Source organism: Dipodomys spectabilis, unplaced genomic scaffold, assembly GCF_019054845.1.
Source record: "Dipodomys spectabilis isolate Male_0828 unplaced genomic scaffold, ASM1905484v1 ptg000019l, whole genome shotgun sequence".
Classification (NCBI taxonomy): domain Eukaryota; kingdom Metazoa; phylum Chordata; class Mammalia; order Rodentia; family Heteromyidae; genus Dipodomys; species Dipodomys spectabilis.
The window spans coordinates 19,294,698-19,312,392 of record NW_024870696.1 but is presented as its reverse complement, the minus strand read 5'-3'; the positions used below and the strand labels follow the sequence as shown (position 1 = coordinate 19,312,392).

The 17,695-nt window shown below is 44.7% G+C and overlaps 1 protein-coding gene across 1 annotated transcript; it reads left to right on the top strand.

The window, feature by feature from the left end:
- Positions 1-4,654: 4,654 nt before the first annotated feature.
- Positions 4,655-16,252, top strand: Prdx6 (peroxiredoxin 6). Its single transcript, XM_042674467.1, has 5 exons — positions 4,655-4,845; positions 9,341-9,497; positions 13,038-13,184; positions 13,859-14,005; positions 15,314-16,252. Exons 1-5 carry the CDS (start codon positions 4,751-4,753, stop codon positions 15,440-15,442), a joined length of 675 nt encoding a protein of 224 aa, XP_042530401.1. The 5' UTR covers positions 4,655-4,750; the 3' UTR covers positions 15,443-16,252.
- Positions 16,253-17,695: the final 1,443 nt, after the last annotated feature.

Genomic DNA, 17,695 nt, shown 5'->3' with positions numbered 1-17,695 from the left:
GTTTTTCTCTGATATTGCTTAAAACCATTTTTCCCTTAATATCTGAGCCTTCGTCCCTCCTTCCCTTTGCCAGCCTCCCCTCTTCTATGTCCCCCTCTTCCTGGAATGCCTGCCTGGCCTCCCCCACCCCTTGGCACCAGTACTTGGGGGAGTGGCTATACATTTCCAACCATGGTACATCTACCTTGGGGATAGGTCCAAGGTCAAACTCACTTCCCCACCTACAAGGAGAGCCAGGCAGTCTTCTCTCAACTTTGTTTACATATTAAATACACGAGAACATTCTTTACTTCTACAAAGAAATAAGCTACAGGAGGTCTGCCTTGAAAGAGAGGGCCCTGGCCTTTGCCTTCCATTGTCAGAATCTTGACAGCGATAGGAATGCAAGAACCATTTCCTGTTCCTCCTAAGCCTCTTCTAACCTCAGTGGGTGACAGGGAACCTTTGTCATATCAGTCATGACAATAAACTTTAAGAAGGCCAGACCATGGGACCAGCCCACTGTTGCTAGAGCTGACCTTTCAGGAGGCAGAAATTCTGATACTTCTGTGAAAAGACATGTTGTTCAAATGTGAACAGTTACTTTAAGAGAATTCAAGCGTTTCAAAACCTAAAGCAAACAGATTTCTTGCCAAGGTGTGGACCCCTGGCATTGTAAAGCTGGGCAGACATTTACCTTCACCTTACTGTATTTGATTAATTTACAACACACAGTTATGTGATTATGTCTTTGCTAGAGATCAATAATTTGTTTCTGTAGCCATTCTCCATATTGATGATGTATCCTGCTTTTGAGACTAGCTCTGTAATACATGGTTAATTGGGCCTTAAAGTCAAACTACTCCTTCAGTTTTCCTTTCTGCTATAGAAAATGTTACAATATAGTGCTTTTAAAATCAAAGCCAGAGTACATTCAGAGGTTAAATTACATTCTATTTAAAGAGTTTTCTATAGCATCACTATTCACGATAGTCTAATCATGGAGTCAGCCTAGGTGCCCAACAACTGATGAATGGATAAAGAAAATATCGTATAGACACACAATGCAGTATTATTCACCCATAAAGAAGAATGAAATTATGTGGTTTGAGGTAAACAGATGGAACTGAAGATTATGGTTTGCATGTTATACCAGACTTAGAAAGATTAATATCGCATGCTTTTTCTCAAATGCAGAATTTATATCTAAAAAAAAGAATATCATGAATATAAAACACGGACTGTTTGGGGGTTGGAAGCGTGCAGTGGGAGAGGGAGAGGAAAGGTGGAGAGGGGTAGGAGAATGAATACGATCAAAGTGCTTTGTAAGCATATCTGAAAATAGAATAAAAATTGTTTAAAATTTTGTTTTAAAAAAAAGGTACCACTAAGCTCTCATCTGTAGTGCTAGCTACGTGTGAGGCTAAGAAAGGTAGAATCACAGTTTGAGGCCAGCCTCAGCATACATGTGAAATCCCAACCAATAACTGAGTGCGGTGACATTCACCCGTCATCCTCAACTATGTGGGAGGTACACATTGAGAGGATTACAGGTCCAGGCCAGTCAGGGCTAAAGCCTCAAGATCTTATCTCAATTGAAGAAGCTGGGTGTGGTGGCGTGTACCTGTCACCTCTGCTACAGCAGGAAGCAAAAAGTCAGGATTGAGAAACCAGAAACAGGACTCTATCTCAAAAGTAAAAGCGGAGCTAGAGATGTAGCTTAGCAACAGAATTCTGATCTAGCCAAGCACAGGCAGTTCAAACCTTAGTACTTGCTCCTCTACAAAAAAAAAAAAAAAGGTTAAAATCATTTAAAGGGAGAGGGAGAAAGTAAAAATATGAAGGGGATGAATGTGCTGGTCAAAATACATTAAATGCATCTATGGAAATGTTACAATGAAACCTTTTGTAAACATATATGTTAAAATTAATGAAGTAGATAAATATTTCCTAGAAATTTTGTCAGTAATATTACTGCCGTGGATAACTGGATAGCATTCCTAGCATGCTCACACGCATGCGCACGCATTCACACACACACACACACACACACACACACACACACACACACACACACAGCAGACCCCATGCTCATTGCTCTAATTACAGTATGTGAATCACTGCTCCCAAGGCTGCCATCTACCTTCTTAAATCTGAAATCTCCTCCAGAGGATTTTCCTTCCTCTGAACTCCATTTGCACTCTCCACCCAAGCATACGCCCTGCATTATATACTGGCATATAATCTGTCCTCTCTGTGAGCACATAAAACGTCTCTCTATTCTATCACCAGCCCCAGCACAGGGTCCAGCACATAGTAGGGGAAAGAAGAGTTATTTAAGAACCATTATCAGCATCCAAATAATAGCTACCATTTCCAGCCACTTATTATGTGCCAAGGAGCGCAGGCTTCCCTCCATCAGACCACACAATCCAAAGCAGATTTAGCAATCATTCTCTAGTACATAACCTAATTGTATTTCTCTGAATTGGGCTTGTGGCTTTCTAACATATTTTTTTTCAATTGTTATCGTAAGGTTGATTTGCAGAGGGGTTACAGTTACATTAGTCAGGGAATGAGCACATTTCTTCATAAACAATGTCACCCCTTCCCTTGCTTTTCCTTCACGACCCCCCCACAGTTGTATAGTTCATTTTCAACACGGTGTCTAGTGTCACTGCTACATTTGTTCACCCTGTGTCCCACCATTTCTATGCCCCCCATTCTCTCCACAACAGATAAACTTACACACAAGATAAAAGGTACAGAAAACAAAAACAGCAACAAAGGAGAAAATAAGAAGAAAAAAACAAAATAACCAAGAAAACCCCTCTTGTTTCCATTTTTGGGAGTTCATTTCAATAAATATCATTTTACATGATCATACACACTTGACTAATGAGTCTCTGAGATCCTAAGAATATTCCCCTTTGGTCTCACTGTGTGAACGCCTAGAGTCCCGTATCATTGATCATGTTCAAGTGTATTTTTTAGTCTTTTACAATCCAGTGTGTTTACTTGTAGATTTATAGGCACATTCTAGATACAACAAATGAAGGAAACTATGCAACCTATGTTTCTTTGAGTCTGACTTACTTCACTTAATATACATTTTTTCCAACTCTTTCCATTTCCTTACGAAGGTACAACATCATTCTTTCTGATGTCAGTGTACAACTGTGTAGAATTTCATATATCATGGAAATATAGATAACGACAGACCATATTTTCTTGAACCATTTGTCCATGGAGGGGCCTCTAGTCTAACATATTCTTGTGTGATCGTGTGCATATTGCCTGCTCCGTTCCCCTAGAATGAAAAGAACTTGCAGAGTACCCATCCTGTCTACCAAGCGCTGGGCACCTAGGAAATACAAGGATCTAAACTTCTCATCTCCTCAGGTAAAGCTGACTTGCATACAGTTGGCCACCAAAAACAATTTTTTTAATGTTTCGGTTTACTAAATTTAAATTTCAAGATAACAGTGCTGATTGTGGGGGGGGGGGCCGGGGGGGGGGCTGTAGAGACTGAACTCTGGGCCTGGGCGCTGTCCCTCAGCTCTTCAGCTCAAGGCCAGCGCTCTACCACTTGAGCCACAGTACCACTTCCGGTTTTCTGGCGGTTTATTGGAGATTAGAGTCTCACGAACTTTCCTGCCCGGGCTGGCTTTGAACCGCGATCCTCAGATCTCAGCCTCCTGAGCAGCTAGGCTGACGGGCGTGAGCCACGGCGCCCGGCTTTGGGCAGAATGTCTCCCAGTTCGTAAGGAACTCGTCCTGACATTGTACTGCCATTGCTACGGGGGCTTTCGCTGCAACAAGAAAACCACTTCCTCTGACGGGCACCGTGGGCCTGGCCACATCCGACCCACGGACTGACGGACGGACGGACTGACGGCTCCCGTTCGGCAAGGTGGAGCCGAAGCCTGAGGGCCCGGGATCCCCGAGCCCCTCCGCAGGGGCCGCGAGCGGGGCGCGGGGAATCGGAGGATCCACGCCACGCCGCGAGCCTCAGGCCTGGGCTCCCCGGCCTCCCACGGCGCTCCGCTTTCTTTGCTTCCTAAATCCCATCAGCCCTGCAGGCCCAAACCTTTGTGCATCCCCGAGCCTCGAGCGGACATTACAGAGCCCCGAGCTACGCCTGGACAGACTGACCTCAGGGCCCAAGGGCCTGGGCGGTCTCCCGCCTCTGGCTTCGGCCCCGCCTCATTCTGCAACCTACCCCGCCCCTTCCCTCGCTTCGCCACGCCCATCACTCCCACGTGGCCCCTCAAGGCTCCGCCCCCTTTTCTCCCGCCACTCCCACGCCGCCATCTCGAGACCACGCCCCTTCCCTCGGCCCGCCACTCCCGCCACTCCCTTGCGGCCACTTCGGGGCTTCCCTTGCCCTGTCCCGCCCATCATTCCCGTAAGGCCACTTGAACGCCCGCCCCTTCCCTCTCTCCCATCCCGCCCCGCCCCTCGATCTCGCCTCGCCACACCCATCACTTCCGCCTGCCCCCCCCCTCGGGGCCACGCCCTCTGCGGACCCGCCCGCGCCACGCCCCCGCCGCGCCACGCCCCCGCCGCGCCACGCCCCCGCCGCGCCACGCCCCCGCCGCGCCACGCCCCCGCCGCGCCACGCCCCCGCCGCGCCACGCCCCTCGCGCAGCTCGGCCCCTTCAAGGCTGCGCTCCCGGACCCGCCCATTCTGCCGCGCGGGTCTCGGAGCCAGCGGGCTGCTTACTGCTGCGGCTGCGCCTCCTCGTCCCCCCGCGTCACCGCTGCCGCCATGCCCGGAGGGCTCCTTCTCGGGGACGTGGCCCCCAACTTCGAGGCCAATACCACCGTCGGCCGCCTCCGTTTCCACGACTTTCTGGGAGACTCGTAAGTGGCCGCCGCGTCGCGGGGCCCCGGCCCCCGGTGCCTTCCCCATTTCTCCTTCCCGTCCTCCGCACCCTTGGCCCGCCGCGCGCCGCCCGCCTCCGCCGCGCACCGGTTTCCCGCACGAGCCTCCCGCGGGCTGGCGCTGCGGTGCACCTCCGGCGTCTGGCGCGGCCCGCGGGTCACCGGGTCCCGCCGGGCCCCGGGGCCGCGCCGGCGTGCGGGCGTGGACTGTCCCGGGGAGTGCGCCGCCCGGGGCGGCCGGGGTCGCACGGCCCTCCTCCCTCACCCTGGTTGTGGAATTTGCACCCCGGGGCAGGGGGCTGCCCGAGGCCGGAGTCGGAGGGCGCAGCTGCGGGCTCTGCTCGCCCCGAGGTGCTTTCAGATCTGGGGACCTGGTGGGGAAACCTAAACACCACCCGCCGCCAAGGACGCGGCCGAAAGATTTCTCTCTTTTTTTTTTTTCTGTCCAGCGACTAGGAAATGATTGGCTGTAACAGTTTCTGGAGGTCCCAAGGCCCCAAGGTCGCTTCTGAGTGTCGGTGTGCCCTTCGTTCCAGAACTTGCAACACTTGCACTAAGCCGCATCCCCAGCCCGGGGGCGGAAAGACTCTATCGGCCTGCGTGACCTACCCCGGGCACCGAGCCACGTGTACTCCTCACTTGAACACTCTTTTGTTTCCTAGGGGTCCCCTCCCCCTTGCCCTTGCTGGGGAGAGCCAGCCGGGATGCCATCATGACTCCCGAGTTGAAACGGCCCTGTTGTGCAGATCATCAGACTGTTAAATTGTTTGGTTTGAATCAGAAGCTATGCTTGAATCCCAGCTATGCTTGGCTAGATTATGACTCTGCAGTTTCCAGTGGCCACTACACAGGTGTTGCTCCCAGGCCGGACGATTCCTCCTGGCTTTGTTGCAGGCCTACCTATTTCGAGACCAGGACGCCTGTGAAATTAACCAGTGATTGAACAGGACCTCCCAGACTCATAGACATCAGGCCTACCCAACTCCTTACATACATCCCTCTTAAATTCATTCTCCAACTACTGATTATGAGAAAAGTAAGCTTTCCCAAAGGAAGCACTAAGCTAAGGGAAGAAAAAGGTGGAGAGGTGACAAAAAGAACTTTCAGGTCTTGCAGGCAGGAAAAGACTTCAGCAGATGGTAGCCACTCTCCAATTAGTATTTCTCTAAAACTCCATAGGGTTTTCAGTGTGTTCTTACCCATTTCTACCCACAGCCCCCATGAAACATGGAAATCTTACCAGAGTTTTTCATTTGAAAATTTGAGATAAATATTAATGTATACCGTGTTTACTGTAGCCATAATTAGAAACACTATCACTTCTTAAGCTAACCACTTTTTTTTTCTTTTGGGTTCAGCTTGAACTCAGGGCCTGGGCACTGTCCCTGAGCTTTTTCCACTCAAGGCTAGTGCTCTATCACTTTGAGACACAGCGCCTCTTCTGTTTTCTGGTGGTTAATTGGAGATAAGAGTCTCATTGCCTTTCCTGCCCATGCTGGCTTCGAACCTGGATTCTCAGATCTCAGCCTCCTGAGTAACTAGGTGCCACCAGCACCTGGTTCCTAACCATACTTTTGGGTATTGTGCTGATCCTATCAAATGGGAACCACCAGTAGGAAGATGAGAAAAATAGATACATCTATATATAAACTATTACAGAAGTCTGACAGGTCAAGTCCTAACTGGAAACCAAGTTTCCACACATTGTTTCATTATAATACCACAGATTTGTGCCTGGTTTTCCCAGAGTCCTTCCTGCATATGACCTCAGTTGAGATTGTTCCAGGTATCTTTGGGAAAGAAAAATTCAATTCAGACATTGCATGTGTCTACACTACTGAAACAATTGAAAGGTTTTAGGTGTGTTAGATGTGAATTTATTGAGAATTATCATTGTTTCTGCTTGTAACAAAGGCTGTGTGTGTGTGTGTGTGTGTGTGTGTGTGTGTGTGGGTACGTGTACGTACGTGCGGGCGCGTGCGCGTGCGTGTGCTGGGGCTTTTTGCTCAAGGCTAGCACTCTACTGCTTGAGCCACAGCCCACTTCTGGATTTTGGTGGTTAATTGGCAATAAAAGTTTCACAAACTTTCCTGCCTGGGCTGGCTTTGAACTTCTTTCCTTAGATCTCAGCTTCCTGAGTAGCTAGGGTTACCGGCGTGAGTCACAGGGTGCCAGGCTCCCAGGCAACTTCTCTGTAGTACTCCTCAAACAAAAGGCCTTTACCAGGGATTTGCAGGGACTTGGTATATAGAAACCATTCCCTTGGAAAGAGGAAACCCTTTGCCTAGAAAATGAAGAAGGAAATGGGATATGTAATTGAATTACTCTCAAGAGCAGTAGTAGCAAATAGGATGGCGCATCAAGCTAAGGTAAGACCTTCTTGGAGAAACTTGTGCCAAGCTGGAGGTTGGCTTCCTAGGAAGGGCCTGTGAAGTGACAGAAAACCAGTTCCCTAGTATGATTCAGCAAAACAGACTGTTGACGCACACTGGAAAGACTTTCCTAATCTATCAGCTCTTTGGCAATACAGGAGGAAAAAATACCAGTTTCCCAAAACTTCTGGAGATTCACTGTATGTGTGAGATACTGGGGTTTGAACCCAGAGCTTCAAGCATACTAGGCAAGTGCTTCACCACATGTACTCTTGTTTGACCAGAGCTGCATCCCTAGGCATCCTTCTTTTATTGTTTTGGTTTTGTATTTGTATTTTGTTTTAAAGATACAGTATAGTTAACTTTGCTGGGACTGGCCTCCATCTTCCTGCCTGCATCTCCTGGTAGAATTGCCAGGAGACCCACACCTGACTCTGAAGACCTTCCTTAAGGCTCATCTAACCCTTTACTAAGTCCTTTTTCATAGAAGCTAAGGCCTAGATTTTACTCGTACCAATTACTTGTTTCAAAAGATACATGTCCTTCTTATTGCCCTCTATTAGAAAATGAAGCATACCTGACTCCTCCACAGCTGTCAAAAATATGATCTATTCTTCTCCTTCCTTTTAGTCAGTGAGGTGGGTAGGAGGTGTCCTTTGTACTTTGTGCTCAGGGAAAGATCAAACTTTTGAGAGATTAGCTTAGCATCTAGTATAGATTGAGAAATCTACTAGCATAAGATCCTTCCCTTTGATGACTTGTGTAGTTCATAGAAGGGTAGAGAAGAGTTGGATTTTGTTGTTGTTTTTTTCCTTATTTTCTTTTTCCTTCCCTCCTTTCTTTTTCTTTAATCAGATGAAAAAAGTAGCTTCTGTTGACAAGGGGAAGGAAATGGTACCCTAAACTTTCTTGGTAACTCAACTAGCTTGAACCGCATTCAAAATCGGTGCGAAGTTTAACCTTGGGCAATGATGATGTCGATATTAGTATTTGCCAAAGAACTGTAGTTGTTGAATGTATATTATGGGCTGTTTTCTCCCTCCTTATTCTGAAGCAAGAAAAGGAAACTGCACATAAAGAAGAGCAGTGAAAAGTGTTGCACTCTGTTGTGTACAGAGTACAAACATAGGTGTATCCTGTTTAGCAGGTATTTAGATAAGTAGCTTTATGAAAGATTTTATATCCACCTATTTCAGTCTTAATGTCAGTCTTAATTTCACTTATAAACAGGACAGAAAGTGATTTGTTTCAGGTTATATAATCTGTTTATTATTGGAGGCAGGCACTGCTTAGATTCAGGGCATGTGAGAACTGAGTGAAGGTCTGTGCTAGGGAAAAAGAAAACGAAAATGAGTAAGAAATAAAAAGTTATTTTATAAGCTATTTGACTTAAGTAGTACTTTTTTTTTTTTTTTTGGGTCTGTCCCGGGGCTTGAACTCAGCCTGGGCACTGTTCCTGAGCTCTTCCGATCTTTAAGCCACAGCGCCACTTCCGGTTTTCTGGTGGTTCATTGGAGAATAATAAGAGTCTCACACATTTTCCTGCCCAGGCTGGCCTTGAACTGCGATCCTCAGATCTCAGTCTCCTGAGTAGGATTACAGCTGTGAGCCACCAATGCCTGGCAAGTAGCATAGATTTTAATGGCCGACAGGAAATCAAGGTGGCAGCACCCTAAAATTAGACTTTTAAAACATTTATTTTTCTTGGGGTCATGTCATTAATTGAAAAGCTTTCAACATTAGAAACTTTTGCAGGTAAGAATGAAAAATATTTCTCAACTGAAAAGTTAAATAAATAAATGTCTTCATAAGCATTTTTTTTTTTTTGTCGGTTGTGGGGCCTGAACTCTGGGCCTGGGAGTTGTCCCTCAGCTTTTCAGCTCAAGGCCAGCGCTCTACCACTTGAGCCACAGAGCCACTCCTGGCTTTTTCTGCTTATATGGTGCTGAGGAATCAAACCCAGGGCCTCATGCATGCAAGGCCAGCACTCTACCACTGATCCACCTTCTGAGCCCTTCATAAGCAGTTCTTAAAGCCTGCTTTATATCCAGCTGTTGTGGCTTTTCATTCTGCACGATGTGACCTTCTTTTCCTTCTTCCAGATGGGGCATTCTGTTCTCTCATCCACGAGACTTTACCCCTGTGTGCACCACAGAGCTTGGCAGAGCTGCACAGCTGGCACCAGAGTTTGCCAAGAGGAATGTTAAATTGATCGCCCTTTCTATAGACAGTGTGGAGGACCATCTTGCCTGGAGCAAGGTATAGTTGTTTGTGATGAGAGCTGCAGCTCTCTCTTTCTCTCTCTCAACAATGGAGCAAGATCTAAATGTTCTTCCTTCAAGTATATGGTGTCAGAATTGAGTTGAATCAGATGATGTCCAGCTGGTGTGTGATGTAGAATTGGTTGGAGATGGGGTGTAGGAAACCCTACTTCTAGGTGAATGGAGGTTGCAGAAGTCTTCTGTGTTGATTATTCAATGAAATATCAGGAAAAAAAACACTTAATTTTTTTCTTATGAGCAGAAATACTAATTTACAAGTGCTTCAGGCCTAAGATATATAGACTAGTTAACTTTAGGGGATAAAGGGACAAGCGCACCTCAGGTTTGAAGTTCACTGGTTCACAGGAGATCTTTGGACTTCATAGTACATCCACCAGTCTCTCTCTCACTTGGCTACCAATACACTGAGCCCAGCTGATCGCTCTCTATCTTCACCCATGTTCTTCTCCTGCTCCTAGGATGCCACAGCCTTGCTGTTACTGCTCAGGTTTACTTTAGTTCTTCACTAGTGCCCAACTCGTAACTTTTGCTAAAGTTGCCTAGAGCTTATTTCTTAACTGAGCTGGTGAATCCCATCATTTGTTCAGCTGCACATACTGGACAGTGCTCAGTACCAGTGCAAAAGGTAGTGCCATTATTAGTAGGATAGCAAATTCAGACTGCCAAGTAAATTACTGTCCAAGTACTCCTTTGTCCAATTGAGCTATCCACTCCCATCCGTAATTAACACCCATATTGCTGTGGTTCTCAAAGTTCCATTTCTAGGCCACACTCTCCTCTCCTCAGGTTAGTGAAACTGTTGCTTATCACCCTCTCCCCTGAGAGACATAGCATGTCTTTCCAAGGTCTTACTCACCTCAGCTCATGACAGCTACATTTTTGTAGTTATGCTGGCCTCAAATCCCTTGGTTTTATATCACGTGTCTAATTTATCCACAACAGTTACAGCTCTTCCTGTAAAATATGTCCAGGTTTATATTTGGAAGACTCTGCTGGTATATCTGTGTGGGATGACTTTAGCTCTTTTGGATCTCAACTTTTGACAACTTAATTAAAGTCTTTCTTTGTTCTCATCTAAAGTAATAACTCGTCCATCCTCCTTCTTTCCTTCTTCTTAGCACTGTACCACCTAAATCTTTGTTGCTTATTTAGTTGGTTTGTTTCTCCCCATTGAAGCACAGGCCTGGCAGCGGCCAACTCTTTTTAGTTTACTGCTACAACAGTGCCCAGCACTCTCTTACTTAGATGTCAGTATTGATTGAATGAGTGAATTGTAGTAATTATCTATTTCCAGCAAAACAATTTCACTTGGACAGTAATTTACTTGGCAGTCTGAATTTGCTATCCTACTAATAATGGCACTACCTTTTGCACTGGTACTGAGCACTGTCCAGTATGTGCAGCGGAATAAATGATGTGGTTCACCAGCTCACACGCTGTGGCCGGGGCCTGCAGGCTGCATCCCATGGGCGTTTCATACCAGTTCATCCTAAAAGCCTGAGATGAGAAGAATCGTGTTGCAGAGCGTGAGGGCACTTGCCTTTCTTCAGGTGGAGTTTTGTTATTCTTTATACATGGAGGGAAATGGTAACTTGCTTATACGACATTCTCACATGCACTTTCTCATTAGATCCTAGCATGGCCCTTTTAAAGTAGATGTATGTTTCCTGCTCTCATTTTGTAACTGAACGTTAGAGTAACTTGCTTGAGAATGCCCAACTTTCCAGTCTAGGTGGCAATGTTATTTGAATTTTGAACCATTGTTCTTATGGTACTACTGGATGGTGAAGAGTAGAGTTAGCCTAATTTGGCGTAGAATAAGACCAAAGTACTGCCTCTCATGTAAGTGGTAGGGTAGAGACTTTATATATATCAAAAATTAAAGCCAAAGCCAAAGGAAGAGTTTATAGACATTACATAATACCTTTTAAAGTAAGAGAGCACACCCATATTCATGTTGGTGATCTTCTGCCTTGAAGTTTTCAAAGTACCCAAACTTTTACATGTACCTAGGAGGAAACCCCAAGGTGGCTGTAGCATGAAACCATATGGTAACTTGGTAGGCAGCCAGTGACAACAAAAGGGAAGTGGATGATAGCCAAATGGACGTGTTAATATCCATCGTTACCCATTTCTCAGGTCATTAATGTCATTTTTACGTCTACTGAGACATGCAGAAATTTTAAATCTGCTATGTCATCACCTTCCATTTTACTTTCAAGATGCTACATGAGTAAATTGATCCTTTTCCAGGCTTAAGTCCATTTTCCCATCACTCCATACAACTTGCCCAGCAGAGTTCCTCACTCCTATGAACTCCTGCATGTTTTTTTGTTTTTTTTTTTTGTCAGTTGTGGGGCTTGAACTCTGGGCCTAGGCACTGTCCCTCAGCTCTTCAGCTCAAGGCGAGCGCTCTACCACTTGAGCTACAGCACCGCTTCCGGTTTTCTGGTGGTTTATTGGAGATAGGAGTCTCACAGTCTCTCCTGCCCGGACTAGCTTTGAACCGCAATCCTCAGATCTCAGTCTCCTGAGTAGCTAGGATTACAGGCATGAGCCACCAGCGCCCGGCTCTCCTGCATGTTTTATCAGTGTTGTTACTCCTGCCTAGCACACATGCCTCCTTTTCCTAGTGAGAAACCTTGCCCAACTTCAAAGACCTTTGAGAAAGGGCTTATGCCTTTCTCAAAGCTTTTCCTAACTCAGCAGTATAATAAATTAGAATGGCAATTTCCTTCAGCATTTGTACCATCTTATATTTGCTGCTACTTCATACAGGAATTAACCAGTTAGGAGTTCCTTTGAAAGCTGAATGGTGTATGGGTGTTTCTCCTGGAATGTTTTATCCACTTGTGTTGTTATCAGTGCTTGACCAGATCATAAAACCAGTCTTTTCTCCTCAAGTTTTCCAGGAAAAGAAAACTAGAAATAAATGATGGTCTAGGGGAGAAAGGAAGTATAGCATTTTCTTTTCATTCAGACTTGAAATGCTTTTTGCCCATTTACCCTTAATTTGTTCTTGAAGTATACATTCAGCCCTCCATTCTTGCGTTTGCATGAAGTTTTGTGGCTGCCCCTTCCTCTCCTCTCCCATATTTCCCAGTGTCTGACTTGTAGCCTAATATGTGAATCAGCGTTTTTAAAGCAGAGAACACATCTGTAGAATTTTCTTTACAGTGGCATTATTTTGTGATGTATAGATGTACTTAATTTTTTTATTTTTTATAATGATATATGCAGTTACTTTGCATGGGTATAATATAGAATTCACTCTGTATTAGTCAATTTCTAAAAGGTGAACTGTTTTCTCAAAGCAGTAAAAGCTTGCTAAACTAGACATGAAAGGTCTTTGATCTCTAAGTGCTATACTCTGTTGTTAATATTTCCTCAATGAATAATTTATGACTGTTTCTCAGAAAATAATTGTCATTAAAGTCCGCTTTCCTCTCTTGTAAAGCAGTGACTTCAGAGAAACGTCAAATTTATAATTCACTTTCCCCTTTCTCCTGCATTTCAGGATATCAATGCTTACAACGGCAATGAGCCCACAGAAAAGTTACCTTTTCCCATCATTGACGATAAGAACCGGGAGCTGGCCATCCTGTTGGGCATGCTGGACCCTGCCGAGAAGGATGAAAAGGGCATGCCTGTGACCGCTCGAGTGGTGAGTGCAGCCATCCACTCGGTCACCAGAACCCACCCGTCTGTGTCCGTGTAAAATGCTTAGCCTAATTTGGCATAGAATAAGACCAAAGTACTAGAGGAAATGGGGAAAATAACTATGGACCAGTGACAATATCCAGTGTATAATGCTGCTGGCAGAGTGGCTAAAATTTTCAGCTAAATTTTTAAACTGCTAAGTTCACAGCTTTTGGCCTAAAAACATCATCCAGAATTAAGAAAGCTTTTGTATTGCTTTTCTGACAGCTCTTATCTTTGAAGTGGTAGTTCAAACCCTCCTCCATAGGACAATTTTTTAAATTCTTTTTCTGTCCTTTACTCATTGGAAAGCAAAGCCAATCTCTCATGTGCTTGAGAAGTCTGAGATCAACTCCTATCTGTGTTAATGTCCCAACCACCACCCTATATGACATAGTACCTTCCTGGGGCCTTCCCTGGTTTGAATTTACATAATCAGCTTTTCGTTTCTGAAGCAGTCAAACCAAATATAAATTCCATTTTTTTTTTTTTTTAAGTCTAGAAAGTTGCCATAAAAAAGAAAATGATCAGTATCCCAGCCATCCCGATAAAGAGTTCAGCATCTCCTTCTTTGTATTGTTGATGACTGTAGAGCTTTCTAGATGGCTTTACTGTTTTAAGCCTCTGTGTGTTTTGCAGGTGTTCATTTTTGGCCCTGATAAGAAACTGAAGCTATCTATCCTGTACCCTGCTACCACCGGCAGAAACTTTGATGAGATCCTCAGAGTAGTAATCTCTCTCCAGCTGACCGCAGAGAAAAGGGTTGCTACCCCCGTGGATTGGAAGGTAAAGATGTTCAAAGGATAGAAGGCCTGAGGGAGGACCAGTCTCTAAATGGCTGCCTTCATAGACTGTCTCCCTCGGGCATCCAAGTGCAGTGGGAGAACTGTTTCTCATGACCGAGGCTAAGATTTCTGCACTTGTATGGGAAATACAAACTGTGCATTGTTTGGGGACAAATTCATTGGGAAAATTATTCCTTTCCATATGTAAGTTGAATATGCCTAATCCAAAAATCCACAATTATAATGTCCCAAAATCTAAAGCTTGAAGGACAAGATGAATTTAAGATTTAAAATTTTCACATGAGGGCTAGTAAAATCTATGCAAATGTCCCAGTATCCTAAGAACTCCAAAATCTACTCACTCAACCTGTACAGATTTGGGGAGTTATTTATTTTTTATTTACTTATTTTTATATTTATAGCAAAATCTTGACTGGCTGTTTTTTCAAGTCATGTCTCTAAAATTGTTGATGTATTTATACTAGGAAAGTATTTCGTTTCTCTGGGTATCAGCCTTTTAAACCTGTATTGATGTCTCTATAATTTCTTCCTAAATTTTTTAATCTTTAAGATCACTCCAAATCTAGGGCAAATAATATCCCAAGAATGTCTGTCTTCATCTTGCTATGATGTTTAAAATATGCTGAGTACCAGATCATATCTGTTGGTGTTGGTTCTCTGCTAGACAAACCATTTACATTCATGAGACACACAGCCCAGGCACTAGCAGTCTGTGTAAAATCCCTGCCTTGTTGTCTACCGAGCAGTGATGACAGGTGCTACCAAAGGGAATCAGGGTGAATAGGAGCGGGGGGGGGGGGGGGGGGGGCAACGAAGACTGGCTTCATATTTGGCATCTAGGACTGCCTTTCTAGGAAAGGACCTTTGTGCTCCTGGCCAACCTGTGCGCGTCTGAAAGGGAAGAATGCAGGCAGAAGAGCACTTTCAGTGAATGGGCTCCACCTTGAAGGGCCCACGGCATGTAGGAAGAGTTGGAGGAAGCCAATGGGCCTGCAAGAGGAGAGGCAGGAGGTAGGGTGAGGAGCTAGAGATGAGGAGGAGCCAGATCCAAGCCCATGGAACCTGGAAGCCACGGGTGTTGAACGTGAAAGTTTAATTGTATGCTATTTCATACTGAGGTGAGACGATACTTTGTCAGAGGTAGTGAAAGCAATTGCTCAGAGGGGAGAGCATGAAGAAAACTTTCACCATCTTCATTAGCATTCACCTACTTTTCTGAAGTCAATTTTTATAGCCCTGTAATGCACCTGTAAGACTGAATTAGACCATTCTCCATATCTTCCAATAGGATGGGGAGAGTGTGATGGTCCTTCCAACCATCCCTGAAGAAGAAGCCAAAACTCTGTTCCCTAAAGGTGTCTTCACCAAAGAGCTCCCGTCTGGCAAGAAATACCTCCGCTATACTCCCCAGCCCTAAGTCTGTCCGGCAGTCGCATAGAAACATCCGGGTGCCATCACCGCCAAGGTCGTCACGCTGCTGTACTACTGGCTTATTAAATGGAAGTGGCCCTAAAACTTTCTTGGGATTCTTTACTCTGCCTTCACCAGCATTTTGTCTGTTCCTCCACCTCAGCACTCTGCTGGCTGGCCCTCTGAACTATATTGTGTATCTGAGACTCAAGTCTTGTATCTTGCAGGGTTTGTAATCAACAAGTCATATACAGTGATGAGTGAGGAAGCTTGCTTCACTCAGTCATGGAGTAATTATCAATTTTTGTAGTGGTACTGATCAAATAAATCTTCTCTTTTGTTGCTCATTTTGGAGAACCCTGGACTGTGAGGTTCCATTTCCTCTGTTAAGTCTAAGTAAATAACTTAGGAACATAAGAGTAACTTGTATTCTTTAATAATCAGTATTTTTCTAATCATGGTTGGGGGAAACTAATTCTGTACTTTTCTAGTAGATAACTGCAACAAGAAGAGCAGAGGGAAGAGTCTTTAAATAATGTGCTATTAAAAAAAAATTGCCATAAATTTCTAAATGGAGAGACTGCGGAAACGGCTTCCCAGCAGGGAAGGCGTTTGTGAAGATGCGAGAAGGACGAGCGCCGGATTCCCCATCGAGTCTTCACTCCTCGCCTCTCCCTCCAATAACAGGCGCATGTGACTGGCGCGCCTTATGAAGAGGTCTCGAGTGTTTATTGTGCGACTGTTCCCACAGTGGGCTGCTATTTTCTGAACTTTGCTCTTGGGAGATCAGCAAATAAAATCCTTTGTTGAAACTGGATTAGAGAAGTGTGTTGTCCCGCTTTGAAGTACTAGTTTAGACTCAGGCCCTGAAGGACAGAGGCTTCCTTCTCACCAGATTGGCATGATTATTTTCCCCCAAAGACAAATGCATGGAGTTTCATATGATGAAAGAACATCAGATCTCCATACATATCTTGCCCTGTGTCACATTATTTTCTTGGATTCTAGAGTCCCACAACTGTAGTGCCACAACCACCTAACCCAATGGCTTGGTAGGATGGCTTGGCTTAAAAATAAGAACTTTGAAGAACTTTCAGTGGTCCATCAGTGCTTTTTGTTACTCTGAACTTAACAGAGTCTCAGACTTTTATTATACTATGCTACTAAGTCTTAGTTTTAAACAGAAGTATCCCATTTATGTGTCTTAGCCTGCTTGGAAAGTTACAGCAAAGATATAGATTAGGTGACTTAAACAGTAAGTATCAGTTCTGTAGGCTGGGCAGTCTAAGATCTAGATAATGGTAGATCCCTTGTCTCCCAAGAGATCAACTGTTTTAAAAGGACATTAATCCCATTCAGGAAGGCTCCACCCTTAGAACCTAATTTCCTCATGAAGCCCCACATCCACACGTAGACCGCATCGTATTGTGGTCTAGTCTGCAGCATACCAATTTTAAGGGGACACACATTCAGTCCATGGCACCAGGTTCTGTCCTTTGCATGAAGCCCTCCATACTTTCATTGAGTAATTCTATAAACCATGAACCATAGTGCCTTGTGTTTGACAAATCAAGCCTTTAGTTTCCTTGATTTCTCTGTAAAATTTGGGTGACACTCTTAGAATGTTGAAAATGGAGACAAAAATCTCAGGTCACACGACATTCTGGGTAGGGAGGCTCTCTTTCCCAATATAATGTGCTCTTAAAGAACTCATCATAGTATGTCCAGTGTGATGGTACACACCTATGATCTCAGCACTGAGGAGGTAGAGGCCGGATGATCATGATTTTGAGGCCAGCCTAGATAGCCTGTCACCAATCAACCGGAACAAAAAAGATTTGGTATATTATTTGTCCTCTGATCTTTCAGTTTATTCCCTGATCCTCTGACATTTTCTTTCTTTAATTCTGAACGCTCATAGAGAGTCTGCCTTTAACTTTTTTTATCAGCAGCTCAAAATCTATAAATTTCTAACTACTCATCCTCCACACTCCAGTCAATGTTTATTGACCAATGGAACATTTGTCACAAAATCAAATCTGGTCATCTTTTCCCACACCTCAATAAATGTCTGGTCCCTCATCACCCACTCAAGCACCCAATCCTTGGTTGGTGCTTTGACTGTATCTGCTTTACATAATGTGGTGATGTCACCAAAGGGAGAAAAAATGCTGAAAACTCAAGGAAAAGGGATGATGTGTTCACACATCTGGTTTTACTAAACAGTTTTGAAACCATAAAACACTACAATATTCCTTTC

Bases quoted from the DNA above. Each gene is read 5' to 3' on its own strand.
- Prdx6 (XM_042674467.1), top strand. From the start codon at position 4,751: ATGCCCGGAGGGCTCCTTCTCGGGGACGTGGCCCCCAACTTCGAGGCC. The intron at 9,498-13,037 runs GTATAGTTGTTT...CCTGCATTTCAG, and splicing joins ACCATCTTGCCTGGAGCAAG to GATATCAATGCTTACAACGG. The intron at 14,006-15,313 runs GTAAAGATGTTC...ATCTTCCAATAG, and splicing joins CTACCCCCGTGGATTGGAAG to GATGGGGAGAGTGTGATGGT.